Source organism: Mus caroli, chromosome 7, assembly GCF_900094665.2.
Source record: "Mus caroli chromosome 7, CAROLI_EIJ_v1.1, whole genome shotgun sequence".
In the NCBI taxonomy this organism is placed as follows: Eukaryota; Metazoa; Chordata; class Mammalia; order Rodentia; family Muridae; genus Mus; species Mus caroli.
This window is the reverse complement of record NC_034576.1, coordinates 70,412,204-70,428,330: the sequence shown is the minus strand read 5'-3', so window position 1 is coordinate 70,428,330 and position 16,127 is coordinate 70,412,204. Positions and strand designations below refer to the sequence as shown.

Below are 16,127 nucleotides of genomic sequence, written 5' to 3'. Positions count from 1 at the left end.
GGTGAGCGTGGGCCTTTGCTGTTGGGAAGAAGCCTCAGGAGGGGATGCAGAGGAGACCCGTGGCCCAAGAACATCAAACACAAGGAGTGCTTCTCCTCTCTTAATGCCTTACAGCCATGCTCACCGAGCTGAGGCAAATCAGGTCTTAGGTAGGTTATCCGTGGAATGAGAGTGGAGAAGACTGTCAAGTCCTGATGGGAAGTGTTGTTGACCCACTTACGCTGCCCTAAAAGGGAGCCTCCAGTGAAAGCCACTGCTGTACTTTCCTGACCTGGACTTGACCCTCAGTCCGTACGTACACTCTCAGGGAATACCCACTCTGAAATGGCAGCTCTCCCTAGGTAGTGCTGGGCTTTCTGCCAGTCTTCAAGGTACAGTTGTGACACTGACACCCACCCACAAGGCAGAGCTCTAGAGGCAAGGCCTTCCCTCTCCAGCAAGTGTGCTAACCTGCAGAGGCTAGTCTATGGGACGACAAAAACCAGAGTATTTCAACATTATACCTTTCGAATATTGGCAAGGACTGTTTCTAGCTGGCTTCGCAGAGGATCTATTCTTACATTTAACTATATAAGTTATGGGAAGGCAATGAAACTCCCACAGAACCTTCTAATTCCAGCCTCAGGCTCAGAATGGTCGAGGGATACAATATTCAGAGAAAATGTAAGGGAAGCTGACTCACTTGGATAGTGTGTCTATGGTGTGCTGGGTGGCCAGGGTCTTCTTGTCCTGTGATCCATACAAGAACGTCTCAATCTGGACACACTGCGGAACACCAATGAATCACCATGAGGTTACAGAAATGTCACGGGCAAACAAAGTCTCCTTTGAAGTAGAGACAGAGTACTTCGTTTTTTTAGAGCCAGGCTGTGCTGGCCTCAGTGCCCTCAGCGGGTTCTCTAGGGACACTCTGACCTTTAAGATATTTGTAGGGATCCAGGACACAAATGTACAATTTGAACACTAATTCATAAACCCCTCTGTGTGCAAGCATGTGTTTAAAAGTAGTATTTTTAAAAAGTGAGGCAAGTGTATTATTGCCTGGCTTTTGCTTAATTTCTTTCTTTTGCTTAAGTTTTGGCATTTTATCGTTTATTCCCAGTCTGGAAAGAGTTGAGGGGAGGATAAAGATTAAAGAAATACTTCAAATGGACAAAGTAAGTCTAAGGAATGAGGTGGAGGAATCTGCTTTGATGGCCGTCTGTAGAACTATAGTGATGAAGACAGAGCATCTTTCACCTGGGCTGTCATGGAGACCAATGGGAAAGGCAGGGGCCTCAGCACTTGGCTGCCACTGGACTGTCCTTGGAGCACCAGTGATACTGTGGCTCAATAGATGACGTTAGGACCATACTTGTGCAAACGAAAGAAAATGATATTTAACTCCTACAAAATGAATAAATTAATCCCAAAACATTTAAGAACTTGGGGTTCTCCTATGAAAATGTTGAGGGGCAGCCTCCTGGCCTGGAGCCGGGAAAATTATTTCTTGAGTCTAGCTCCCTATAACCAAACTGCTGGAGAAATGTAACGAGCTGTATGAAAATGACCAAAGCTTTGCAGCAAAGTTTAACCATAAGCAAAGAAAACGGAGTGAGAGCAAGTGTCTGCGGTGTCTCTTCCCAAGAGTTAGCATGCAGAACACGTTAGGAATGCCTCAGAGGTAATGATGAGCAATGGCAACGGCCTCCACCCTCCAACCTCCCGGTACAAGAGTGGACAAAAGCATACAGTCATTCAGAGGGCTGAAAGAAAGCTGGCCAATGAGAGGCCCTGCCTCACTAATAGCTGGAGCTGCAAATAGAGATCAAAGAGCACAACTTTGTTGAAAATGGAAAAAATTCTCCTCCGATGCTATCAAGACGATGCCAAAGAGGGAATAAAAAGAACCATTACAGAGTTTCGAGTCCGTCAATGGTGGGAATTTAAGTTGGTGTGACTCTCTGTAGACACTTCAGCACTATTTAATAAAGTTTAAGTAAGAGTTAAGAGTGATATGCCTGTTTTCTAAAGAGAGACAGAAAGGGAGTAGGTCTGGATGGGAGGGGAGGTGGGAGGAACTGGGAGGAGTAGAGGGCGGAAAATTGTAATTAAGAAATATTATGTGAGAAAAAAAATCTATCTTTAATAAAAAGAAAAAATAAATACAATAATATTTCTATACACATAGTAAAAATAACAAGTATACTAAAGTAGAATAACAAATTATAATTTAAAAAGTTAAAAAAGAAATTGCATAAATGCATGATCATAGGGAGCTTCGTGTGAAACTCAGAGCATGAAAAAACCAAATGTAAGCATGGGGCAGTGTCAAGCTCAAGACCGCTTAGAGGGGCGCCATCTGTGCTGCTCATCTTGTTTCTGACTTTGGATAATGAGGTCAAAGGCATTTGTTTCGCCTTTGTTACAAACATTTCCTGCATAGCTGAACTATTTCTTAATGTATTTTAAAGATTGACATTTTCTCCCTGGTTAGCCGGCTTGAGTCAGAAGGGAAGGACTACGGGCCTGGGGGACATGCGTCGTTCGCATCTGCCGACCATTCTTTTTAAGTCTTTTTAAGAAAAAAAAAAAAAAAAAAAAGATGCACACGGCCCAAATGCTTTGCCTTCAGGAGCCAGGGAAGCTCTCAGGGCTGCCCAGGTGGGCACGGGGAATGTGACTCTGTGTCCTCCTGTGGAGGACAGAAATGACAGGGATGAGTGTGATAGGATTTTATTTTTAAATAACAGAAACTATTCCCTGTCTCTTGGTTCAATTAACTACATGAAGTAGTAAGCAGCAGGCTCTTCCTCTTATTTCATTCAGTCCATAATTTGATTCTGCTAATTCGAGGATCTCATGTCCTCCGTGCAACAGGCCTTGCTTGGCCTTGCTTGATCTGCACCAGGGCCTCGGCCTGGCCTTGACAAGAGGTGTCTCGTTCCGGGGACTTTCCCTGGGTCACTTTCACCCACGGATACACCACATGACCTTACAACTTAGGAACCTTGAGGAAGAGCCGTTGTTTTGAGGGAAGGGATGGGACATGCTTTGGACAGTTATGATAACTCAGCAAGAACTTCCAGTTCTCAGTGTGGGAGGCAGCACCCAGAAGCCTAAATTGCTCTCAGCCTGTGCACTCCACCCAGCAGGGCACCGAGAGGAACAGGCAGTGAGGGAGCCAAGGGGGCAAGCATGCTGGACAGCCAGAGGCCTCTCCATTATGATCTCAATTTTCCTATCGGAACCTAATTTCTTTTTTTCTCCTTCACGAACCGGAATGCCTTCCCTGGGTTTGAGAGAGCAGGTCTAATTTTGAACCCATCCAAACTCCCCTGGGTACATATTTAGGAGTGCCCCAATGCAGCTCATTTTGACACCAGCCCAAGTCAGGACAGCTTGGTGTTAATTCATTCGATGTAGCATTAGACTTTTACTGACAATGTAAGTCTTTGAGACAGTCTGCTGAGGTCTCAGTTTACTCTGCTCAACAGATGGCTTCTAGAAGCTGCACAACACAGGGGGTGAGATTTCCATTTTACCTCTTTGGTGACTGAAGTGTCTTCTCCCTGGCCCCTAATTCCCTAGGGAAGAGACACTTGGGTAAATAGTTGCAAATTCCCAGGAAGAATAAGAAGGTAAGTGATAAGATTTAGGCAAATCTCCCTGGCTCTACTCTGGCCCCTTCCTGCTAGGCCTTCTGCTCAGCTCATCTTCTCTGGCAGCGTTAAGTTAGTCAGGGGAGACCAGTGGGGGAAGGGTGGGACTCTGGCCAACAAACATCCTACAGGTCCCTCCCCAAGATGCTTTTCTTGCTAATGGAGATAGATCCCCCACCCCAAAGCTATCATCCTCACAAAAGACATTTGCTTACAATTCCAGCTGAAGCCCTGCAAAGGAATGGCAAGTAGGAGAATGGGTGGTGGATCCTCAGCCCCTGCCTGATCTTATTGATGATTCCAGCAATCAAAGAGGCAGGGCAGAAATCCAGGCAGTAAAAGCTAGCCCATCTATACTTTGACAGATAGTTTTCCTATTTTTAACATCCTGTGTTGGCTTCAAAATCCCTCTGTAGGGAGGATAACCTTGGAAGTCTGATCGTCCACTGTGGAGTGGGGGCACAGCTTAGTTGGTAGAGTGCTTGCTTGCCACGGATTCAAGCCTCAGCACCACATGAACTAAGTGCAGTGGTACACACCTGCATCCCAGAACTAGTAACCAGGGTCATCCTTAGCTACATACAGAGTCTGAGGCCAACCTGGGCTATATGAGGACATTTCAAAAAAAAAAGTAAAACACTAATATAACATAATTAGGTAACTAAAACAAAATGACCTAATGCATTTAAAAAGCATTAATATGTAGAGATGTTGATTTTCTTTAAAAAAAAAAAATCCATGGCTGGAGAGATGGCTCAGCAGTTTTTTAACTGCACTTAAGCACTGACTGCTCTTCTGAAGGTCCTGAGTTCAAATCCCAGCAACCACATGGTGGCTCACAACCATCCGTAATGAGATCTGGCACCCTCTTCTGGAGTATCTGAAGACAGTTACAGTGTACTTACATATAATAAATAAATAAATCTTTAAAAAAAAAGAATCCATACTTTATATATAGTGGTATAATTTATATATTAAATAACACTAAAATAGAATTTAAAATAGTTTTAAGTCAAAGAAAACTGGGGAAGCTTCCAGGTTTTCTTTTATTGTTTTCTAACTTCCAATTATAACCTTTTAAAGACAAAAATCATCTTTAAATTATATGCCCTAATAGTATAGTGACATTTCAGGCTTCATATTTATTGACAACAGCTTGTGAAAGTCATCCTTTTTTAAAAAATAAGCTTTAAAACAAAGTTCTGGGAACAACTTTATGAAACTAAAGTTAGCCTTCTGCAGAGACGCTTGAAGAATGGGTGCTGAAGGAGGAGCAGTCCTTTCTCCCTTCTCTCTCTGAGCTACAGCAACAGGCCAGGCTTACCCGCCTACTCCCACACCTTGCCACTGCCAGCAGGGTGAAAGCTCTAAGAAACATGACCTCACACAGGGAGAGCTCTTAGGGTCTCAGCAGACTGTTCCTTGACAACCAGCTCCTTCACTTCTTCTGTTTGTCAGTCTGTCTGTCCTTCCTTCACTTTTTTCTTCCTTTCTCCCAAGTCAATATCACCTTTACTCCAGGCTGGCCTTGAACTGGCTGTGTAGCAAAGGATGACCTTAAGTTTCTGATCCTCTTGCCTCTCCCTCCTGAGCTTAGCACCCCACCTTACATGGTGCTGGAGATGCTAGGCAAGGGTTCTGCTGACTGAGCCCCAGTGACATCCTTAGAACTGCTGTTAAAGAGGAACAGTGACAGCTCAGGGGCAGAGCCTACTGGGGTCACACTCAGTGGGCTGTGTACCAAAATCCCCTTTAAATGAGCAGAGTAACCTATTACTGCTTCTGCTATAAACTGTTTTAATAGCTGTATATTTGTCTAAGGGATGTATATTGTATTATTCAATGTTCTGCTTCACTTAGCTGAATTGGCTTAAACATCGTGTGTGTGTGTGTGTGTGTGTGTGTGTGTGTGTGTGTGTGTGTGTGTGTGAAATCAGTGTGGTGTTTTGATTCTTTTGTTAAAAACAGACACAATGACAGAGTCAAAGCCGATAAATGTTCATTGAAGCTATTGGGAGTAAGCACTGGAGATGTCAGGCTGTGCTATGTAAAGGGCCTTCAAGCCCCAGTACTAGCATTCTCTACCCTGTGCTCTATTGTAGCAAGAGAGAAATGCACCCCTCCCTCTTCAATCCAGCCACCAAAAGACATTTCTGTTTCTAAAGAGGAAGCTGACATTGCAAGTATCCAGTGGAATTCTCGAAAGCCACTATGTTGCTGTTATTCTCTAGTTTTTCAATACACGGATTGCAAGAGTCACAGCCTGAGCTGTTTCTGTTCTTCCTTAAATACTAGACAGGGAGCTTTTCTTCCCTGGCCAGAGATGCAGGCAATGCCTGCTTTCCCTGCCTGCAGCACTCTCCAGAAGGGCCAAAGCTGTGTTGCTCACCTGGGCCTATCGGTCTCTGGCATGTAAGTAAACAAATGGATGACCAAACAACTGAACAAGCAGACAAGTTAGAGAAAGCTCTTACATGGAACCCATGTGCGTGTATGTGTGCATGCACAAGAGGGTAAGACTATGGGTAAATGCACGTGTGCACATGTGTGAAGCTCATAGGATGCTGTGACACATACCTTCCTCTATCATGCTGAATCACACATCTTTGAGCCACGGTCTAGAATATCTATCTACCCAGCAAGTTCCCAGAACACTCCTGTCTCTGCCTCCGCGGGGCTGGAATCACAGGGGAGCACCACCACACCGGGGGAGCACCACCACACCTAAAGGTTCAGGTGGGTGCTGGTGATCTGAACTCTCATGCTCACAGAGCAAGCCCTTTGCCAGCAGAGCCAGCTCTCCTGCCCTGGACAAGGTGCTTTAAGATGCGGTTGGCTCCCGTGACCTGTGAGCAGGAGCTGCATGCACGTGAGCAGTGCTGGAGGCCTTCAGACTTGCTCCCCAGGTGAGTTCAGGGGTCGGACAGGGCTGCTTCTCTATGTGTGGCTTCCTTCCCCGAGTGACTCACAGAGGAGAGAGAGTCTCCTGCCTGGCTGCTGACTTTTCTAAGGGTCCAGGAAGCTAAGAGACCGAGTCATTGGCCTGCTGCCTGTGTATCTGGGCCCCAACCTCTGTGCTTTTGCGCTAACGCCCTTTCCAGTGAGGGCAGGAGGTGGCTTATGGGCAGCTGTGATGTGGTAGCTAGCTGAACTATGTGCTGGCTTTAAAACAAACAGACAAACAAAACCCCTCACATACACAAACACATTCACTCTCTCTCTCTCTCTCTCTCTCTCTCTCTCTCTCTCTCTCTCTCTCTCTCTCTCACACACACACACACACACACACACACACACACACACACACACACACAATCTACTTGGAAGAAATCTCTGCAAACAGGCAGCTATTTCTCAGGGGCCTTCCGGCCACAGTGGCGCTACCGCAGCCGTGAACTGGACAGATGGAATCCCTGGTGTCTCCCATCACCCCTTGCCCTCTGGCCGAGGGTCTGGGAATTACATCATCATTTCTATGGGGAAATTCAGATAATGAAAGTGATGATGGAATGTGGCCTCTCTATCAACAGAGGCAGAACAGCTCTGGCGGCTAAGGAGTCGTTCAAATGATGAGTTACATGACCCATCACTGAAAATCGAGAGAGACAAGTTTGTCACTCCCGGCAAGGGTCCAAACTAAGCTTGTCATGCAGTTAGCAGTATTTTCCTGGTATGAAATGAAAAACAGTCAGAGAGAGGGAAATGTCTTCAACCACTCTAACGTTGATGACCAGTGGCCATTGTCCCTCATTCCACGTGTGTACTATGTGTTTTTGTACGAATGACTGGGTGCACATGTGTTGCATGTATGTATGGAGGCCAAATGTCAATGTTGGGTATCTTCCTCAGTGGTGGCCCACTTGCTTTTTGAGAATGATTCTCTCACCAAATCTGGAGATTGTCTAGAACTGCTGATTAGAGAGCCCTAAAGAACATTCTGTCTTTGTGTCTTAGTTAGGGTTTCTAAGGCTACGATAAACAGCAACGTGGGGAGGAAAGGGTTTATTTTGTAGCTTATGTCATCCAGGGAAGTCAGGGCAGGAACCTGGAGGCAGTAACTGATGCAGAGGCCATGGGGGAGTGCTGCTTACTCCACGGCTTGCTCATCATGCCTTGCTCAGCCTTCTGTCTTACAGCACCCAGAGCCACCAGCCTCGTGGTGGCCCCACCCACATCAATTATCAATCAAGAAATGCACCCCGGCTTGCCCACGGGCCAGTCTAGTTGGGGGCATTTTCTCAGCGGATGTTCTTTCTTCCCAAATGACTCTACATTGTGTCAAGCTGGCAGGAAATTGGCCGGCACACTCCAGAACTGGGACCACAGGTATAAGTCACCTGTACTTTCACAGGGGTGCTAGGATCTGACCTCAGGACCTCATGCCCAGGTAGGAAGCTTCAGGAGTGAGCTTCTGTGCCTGAGCCCAAATCAATCCACATTTATACACATTAGCTGATGCCAGATCATCACTTCGTAGGGGATAAATGGCTCAGAACCTCAGGAATTGTCTTTGTTTTCATGTCAACACCTAAGCCTAATATATTAAGGGGAAAGATTTATATGACCCACCCTTAAAGTGCACAGATGTGAAGTGCCCTACATGCTTAGAGATACAGCCACATATGTACATTTACCAATGGTTGCCAGGCAGGGAGAAAGATAAACTCTGGGAGTTGGAAACACCAGCCAGCGCTACAGGAACAGGGTCAGGGATGGGCCTGGTTTTCCTGAGTCAGTAGGAAGCCAGCCTTGCCCTGCCTAAACCCATGACGGCCTGCACATCCAATCTTTCCAGCAGCCACTGTTTGCAGTACAACAACCCTGTGCCAGCCTCAGAGATAGGGCAGATTTGAGTAATGCTTTTAGAGCTTCCAGAGGCACAGGGAGACGAAACACTAACAAACAGAGGCTGGAGAGATGGCCCAGCAGGAGCACTTGCTACTCATTCAGCTCCCACCACCCATATGGCAGCTCCAGTTCCAGGAGCTGTCTATAACTCCAGGTTCAGGGGATAGCACAGTCTCTTCTGGCCTCTGTCAGTACCAGGCATGTAAGAGGTGCACATATATACAGGCAGGCCAAATAGTCACATACAGAAAATAAAGTAATTTAGAAATACACAAACACATTACAATAACTTTAAAATACACAAATAGACGTATCATAATAATTTTCAATAAGGACGAAAAGAAGGAGGAGGAGGGAGAGGAAGAGGGAGAGGAGGAGAGGAGGAAAGGGAGAGACAGGAGGAGCAGCAGTCAAAGCAGCAGCAACACGGAGCCATGAGAAAGAGGAAAAGTGTGTGGTGGAGGTGGTAGCGGGTACGTGGGTGGCAGCAAAGGTGCAGAAGTGGCAGTGGATTTGAGGACTGCCGGATGCTGAGGCAGCCAGACGAAGACCATGGGGAAGCAGCAGTCAGGGAGGAAGTCTGAGAGAGAAGGATGCCAGGTGTCTGGGGAAACACATCCTATGGTCAGTCCCCTGTCTGTCCCCCTACCACCACCACACACACCTGCGGTTCCCATCCCACAGAGGCAAACAGGCCCACAACCTGAGGACGACACACTGATGAGCTGGCAGGGAGCCTCCAGTGGGAACAGCACAGGCAGAGTGAACGGAGGGACCCTGGGCTGCAGAGGGAAATGGGGATGAGGGAGGCTTGGAGGGAGGAAGCCATCTCTGGTGCTAGCCACAGTGCGGTTGCTATCCTTGTCCCTTCTCCCCCTCACCTCCTGGTGTCAAGCGCTGTGGGTTCTATGTCTTTGTTGACATCCCTTGACTTGCCATGACTTTGCTCCAACCCTGGCCACTGTCTTGGAGCAAGCTACCATCCACTTTCTCCAGGACAGCTGCGACACAGCTATTTAGAAAACCCAGCATCAGCAGGACTTGCTGCCTGGGTAGACTCAGCTGCACACTGCAAATCTGCCTCCCCCCCGCCCCCCAACACAGCTTGGCTGTGCTCAGTTCCAATGTGGAGAGCCAGGCCACGTACACTACTGAGCCTGTGAGTCACCTTCTTTCCTGCTGGTGTGGGGCTCAGAAACCTTGGTCCTTCTGGACCTTGTGCCACTGGCACCTGCCACTCCTAGCACTTGCCCTCGAAGCCTATTCACAATGCCGTTCAATTTGCACAGCTGGGGGTTTGTCTGGCCTTTCCCTCTGTGTCTGCCTATCACCAATGAAGATGGATGTCAATGGAAGGACTAAGGCACTGTGCATCTGTGAAGCTGCAGTAAGAGTCCCAACATCTAAGAAAGGAATGCAGGTAGGTGCTTGGGCAGTCTGGGTCCAGGACGTTCTCTTTTCTAGGAGACAACAAACACAGAGGCTGGCTGCCAGGGGGTTGAGGCAGAGTTCTCTCCTGCAGATCTAGAGTTCTCATTTCCTTGAGTCTACCTGAGGCAAGGAGACCCCCATGTTTTGGTCACAGCGTGCTAAGAACGAATGACCTGGATCCCTTAGAAGATTAGTTCCTGATTTCCCACCAGCCAATTTGCAAACCTCTTCAGAGAGCTTGTGCTTAAAGGCTCATCCAGCATCCACCCTCCACTGGGAAGTGGAGCTGAAGAAAAGATCAACACCATTAGGACCTTCCTCTCTTAAAAAAATTGTAGGTGTGTGTGAAGGTGTGGTGTGTTTGTTGTGGTGGTGTTTGTGTTTGTGTCTGTGTCTGTGCACATACACATAGTGAGTGCCAGCACGGGTGTGCCAGGGTATGTGTGTACAGGTTAGAGACGACCAGCACGGGTGTGCCAGGGTATGTGTGTACAGGTTAGAGACGACCTAAGGAGCTGGTCCTCAGCTTCCACTGTTTGGAGGCAGTCTCCTGCTTATACTGCATGCCCAGGAGCTCCCAGGTGCTTTCCTATCTCTGCCTCCCATCTCCTCACAGGAGAACCGGAATACGCACTGTCATGCCCAGGTTTACGTTAGTTTGAGGATTTGAACTCTGGTCCTCCTGCTTTTGGGCAAGCGCTTTTCCCTAACTCAGACCTTATTCTCTTTAAACAAGGCTCACAGCCACATCCCAACAATGACTCGGTAAGACAATTAGCCAGGCCAGGAGCATGGAAAAACAGGATCTACACATGGAAATGAGGCTTCTGACGTGGAGCCCCTTAGGGACTCTAAATTTGGCTCTGCATTTCCTGGCATATCCATGGGCAACAACAGGAACAAAAGAAAGATCAAATAGGATAAAGGGAAAGTAAATTTTGTGGGCCACTGAGGGGCAAACAAATATAGGCAGATCTGTGCAGTGTGGGTGCACAAGCTCTCATGAAACATAGCATCTAGGAAGGTCTGAGTGTCTGTCTGTCGGCAGGAAGCCAAGGGAAGCATGGATTGCTCTCCAGTGTTGATGTAGGACCATGGGAGACCCTGTATTGGCTTTCTTGTCTGTAGCTTAGACAACAACTATGCTTCAGCTTGTCTCTTAAAAAGACTCATTATAGAGTGGGTTTGGGGACTGTTATTATTTTACAGAAATGTTTAAGGCTGATTAGCTGTGACACAGTATAACCCTGACAAAGACAGTCCTTAGAAAGATCACATTAAAGCTGGACCCCAAGTGAACTTCATTCTGAACATGGGCCTGATACGTTCCCAAGATGCTGCTGACCTAGGAGACAACCGGGAACGTGAGTAGTGGCGCCACCCTAGACCAGAACCGGTCTCCATGTCGCCAAAGGGGGTGAGCCTGTGCCTGGGCTGTGGGGATTTCCATCTGGAGTTCACAGCATTCTCCAGTAGGCCCCTGCAGGCAGATGCCTTTACAAAATCAATAACTTCGATCTCTTTTCCCCAATCTAACTGGTTGTCTGCTTTGTTTCCGGAGGCTTCCTGTTTAGCATGACCTTGGGCCCACATCTGGACCATTTAACACAGGAGGGTACATCAGGAAGAGCTACATTTGTTGGAGTCTATGAGGCTACTGTGATAAAAAAAAGCGAGACAAACAGGTAGCTGATCGCTCTTAGAAAGTTGCTGGCTTCCAAAGCCCAGTGAGACACTCCAGGAAGCAGACAAGAAAGGCATGTTTAAAGTCCCTGTCTGTGTCCTGCTGTCCACAGGGCAGCCAGTCCTGTCCTCAGATAACAGCAACTGTGAAATGAGAACTGCCCCTACGATAGCATGCGCAGCATCCACACAAGCTCCCCTTTGTCTCAGATGCTGGCAGATGGCCAGAGAGCTTCAGTGCATCAGAGCCTCTGCTGTCAGGACTGACGGTTAACGAGTCCAAACCAGAGGCAGAAAAAGTCACCATCCATGCTGGGTTTTGGGATGGTGTGACCTGAAATTATCTTGAAGCTGAGCTGCAGTATCCGCCAGGGCAGGACCTGAGCAAAGCACAGACAGATCTCTAGGCCCTGGTCCCACCCCAGAGATGACAGGACAGTGACCACGATGCAGAAGCATGAGACCTACGCCTGCCTGTCACTGGAACAAAGGACAGAGCTGAGTTTTGCTGAACAGCAGAGCGTTCTGACACAACTGACTTCACGCTCTAGAGCCCAGGCCTTTCCCTGCGGACAATGCGATCTGCTAGTCTGCCGGGAAGACGAGAAATGGCTTGTCCACACCTGGCCACATCAAACTGTCCCAAACCCATGGTGGGAGACAACTACCAAAAATGGAAATGTAAAAAAAAATTCATGCAATTATTTTGCAAACTTTATACAAATAAATAAAAATCTGTAAATTAAGTAGTTAATTACTTAGAAAGCAGAATGATTCAATTGCCAATAGAAAGCTCCAATAGCCTACTTTTTGTAGAATAGAGAAGAATTTAAAGGGATTTTTCCACAACAAAAGTACCAGCCCAAAGGGTTTCCTAGGAGATATCAACTTTTGGACACCATGCATTTGGTATATGAATGATAGAGATGAATTTCCTAATTTTTTGAAGCAAATGCAACAATTAATGCTTAAATATAACATACAAATATCAGTGCCAAAACCTTGACGTAAATAATAGCCAACAGACCTAATTCCTATGATTTGAAATTTTCCCTTGAGAAGCAACGTGTTGTCATTTTAATTCTCAGTGCGACAGGGTTGGGAAGTGAGTCCTGAGAAGGTCCTACCCGCATGAGTGGCTCAGTGCTGTTATCTTGGGAATAAGTTTATTGAAAAGACTGAACTTAGTCTCCCTTAGTTTTCTTTTCCCTTCCTATCTTTAACTCCCGTGTTTTGCCTTTGAATGAACAAAACAAACAGGTCACCAACAGATGTAAGCCTCTTGACTTTTGATTTCCCAAAGGTATGAGAAGGAAATTTCTGTTTTTATAAATTCCTCTGTCTCTGGATTCTATTATAAGAGTAAAAGTTAGACTCAGAAAAACCATTTGCAAAAAATAATCCAATGTGATCAAGGGGGAGGATCTATTCCAGGAACGCAAGGATGGTTTAATAAGGGAACAACATATACCGTATGATGTGAATCTGAGAGGACAATGTGGCCATCCTGCTAACGTTGAAAACAAAAACTGTAATAAAAGTTGACATCTATTTCTAAACTCTAAAAAGACTCATGAAACCAGAAACCTCAGCATAATAAAAGTGCATAAACCTTAGTATTAAAGTCAGCATCTCCTGTTTGTTTGTTTGATACGGGTTTCTCTGCATAGCCCTGGCTGTCCTGAAACTTGTTCTGCAGATCAGGCTGGAACCAGAGATCTGCCTGTCTCTACCTCCTGAGTGTGGGGATTAAAGGAACCTGGCCTGGAGTCAACATCTCTTGAATGAGGAATCTTTGGAGTTGTTTCTAGTAAGACTGGGAAGAAGGCAAGGGACCCATCACCTCCACTGCTGTTCAGTATTGTGCTACACGTGTGAGCCAAAGCAACTGGATAAAGGAGTTGGTCATAGAACTGAAAATATAAAGTAAAATTAAGTCTATTTGCAGATGATATAATAGTATATCTAGAAAAACGAGAGACTCAATGTTCAAATTAATTCAAGCAATAAAAAACTAAGCTAGTTAGAGAGACTATAAAAGTACAAATCCCAATAATCCTTAGATACACAAAAATAAGTAAAAGTGTGTAACAATGAATAAATCTACACTTACAATAGTAGCAATAAAATGCACAGAAATGCGCTTAATAAATACACACAACTTGGAGTCAGAACACTTTTCAGTGTGTATGAGAGATACAAGGCAAGCACGGACAGTCGGGGTGGCAGCCCTTGGCCGTGGGTAGAAAGACTCAGCACCCCCAGGATGTCAGTGTTCCCAGAACTTATTTATAAATACTTTAATAAAAGCAACCAAGTATCCAGAACCCCCGAGGTTTCAGGGAGAAATCCTGTCTTGCGTTACCTCACATGAAATCATTCCACAGAATCCCTGTGACTCAACATGTAATATGTTAATACCTAAATAAATAGAGATTAGCAGGATAGAACAGAAATCCAGAAACAAACTCAAGGGCCCATGGGGATTTAGCGCATGCCAACCTAAGCCTGTGTCTGGAGCAGTGATGGGCTCTCTGTGACGTGGTCCCCGACAAGCCTGTGCTCACTACATCTCTCCGACAGGGAGGTATTTGGGGGGTGAGAGCTCATCCCATCTGCATCAAGTAGACTCCAGGTTCAGAAGAGGAGCAGAAGAAAACGTGCACAATCTTTTGTGCTTCCTCCATGAACTGGGCACACAGGAAGGCCACAGTGACCAGGAAGGCTTAGTAAGTCACACTGTGAAAAACTTTACAATATTTGCATGATCAAACCTGACGGATAATTCAGTTTTTGAATGTATTTTAGAGGAACTCTTTTGTCTCCCAAAATGTTAGCTTAAATCTACCACAGAAGCAATGCCATCTTACCTGAATAAGCCATCTAAGTTTTCACTTAAAAGCGTGGTGGAGGGAAGAACTTGGTGGGGGCAGTGTGTGTGTGTGTGTGTGTGTGTGTGAGCTATGCTTCACATCAGCGCTGGCTCCGCTTTATTTACCTTCTTTAGCTTCGCGTACGCTCCACTGTTGTTTCCCTGTGCCAGGTCTGCCCTGCCCAGGACCCGGTACGTTTCTGCCACCTCAGGACTGAAGTCACCAAATGCTCCTACTTTGGCTTCCAGGGACTCTCTCAGGATCATGGCCGCTCTCTGAGAAAAGGACAAAATGTGACGTGGTTTAAAAGTTCGAAGGACTGCTCAGTGCTTAAGAGCACTTGTTCCTGTTGCTGGGGACCCAGGCTCAGCACCCATACGGTCGCTCACAACCTCTGTAACTCCAGTTCCAGGGGATCCATTGCCCTGCTCTGGCCTCTGCAAGCGTCAGGCATGCAAGTGATACACAGATAATACATGGGGCAAAACACTCACACACATACAGGGATAGAAATAAGGGGCTGGAGACATGGCTCAGCCGTTAAAGCACTGGCTGCTCTTCTAGGGGACTGCGGTTCAGTTCTCAACCCCTACGTGGCAGCTCGCAACTGTCTATAACTTCATCCTAGGGGATCGGACACCTTTACACAGACTTACATGCAGGCAAAGCACCAATTACATAGAATAAAGATAAATTATTAAAAAAAAAAAAAGCAATCTTTACAAAAGTTCAGGGTAAGATCTGTACCCCTCTCAAGAAAAGTCATGAGGTTAATATACATTTAACATTTTAGAGAAAAGTATTCTTAAGGACTGGGCCACTGTCCTCTGGTTAGATAGGAAGCAGTAAACAGCATATTTGGGGAGAGAAAGTACAAAATACGAAGGAAGAAAGCAGTGAAGACACCACAGCGGCTCCGGCTAGAACTGGTTCCATCGAGAGGCAAGAGCAGAGCTAGCCTGCGTGGAACCCTTAGGTACCGGGGCTCAGTTTATGTGTGGTCTGATTTGTTCTTTAGATATATACAGCCTTCATTTCTTCTTTCTGAACCAGGAGGAGGCCAAGGTACAGAGCAGCAATGGAGACCTTGCTTTTTCCGGCTGGGCTCATCAGTGGTGGGGCTGGGATCTGCGTCCCCTCCCCGGGGCCTGCTTAGGTGCAGGCACGCCTCCCTCTGCACTGTTGTCCTCAGATAAGAGAAAAGCAGGCTGCACTTGTGGGTCACGCTTCCGGACTTTCCGTTCTCACACAGAAGGCATAGGAAGCCAAAAGTAAACACCCCGGGAGCATGATAAACCGTTGTGTTTACTTTGTCCTATTTATTTATGCCAACGTGGAATAGAAAAAAGTATATGTTGGTCAGAAAACAGTATTTCCTGATATTAATTTTTGCAGATACCAAGACACATAATGGGGAGTCTGTGAACTTCCAACAGGTCCTGAAATTCTCCCCAGATCTACATGAAAACAGTCTCAAAAGGCAAAACAAAGCAAAACCCCACCACCATTAACAACATAATTATGACTGCACAACACTAATGCCGAGTTCAACAGCCAGAGTTCAACAGCCAGGACCGCAGAAAGGGCTTCCCATAGCACAGCCCTGGGGCACGTGCTGACCCCATGCCACAGACAGGCGGAGGTGTGAATG

The 16,127-nt window shown here is 46.4% G+C and overlaps 1 protein-coding gene across 7 annotated transcripts in view; it reads right to left on the bottom strand.

The window, feature by feature from the left end:
- Ttc23 (tetratricopeptide repeat domain 23) overlaps positions 1–16,127 on the bottom strand; it is an 81,272-nt gene that overhangs the window by 570 nt on the left and 64,575 nt on the right. For all 7 annotated transcript variants that reach the window (XM_021166930.1, XM_029479232.1, XM_029479231.1 and 4 more), the window contains 2 exons: positions 14,602–14,751; positions 683–765 (listed from right to left, as the gene is read on the bottom strand). In XM_021166930.1, coding sequence (XP_021022589.1) covers positions 683–765; positions 14,602–14,751 — 233 coding nt within the window. The remainder of the gene's footprint in view (positions 1–682; positions 766–14,601; positions 14,752–16,127) is intronic.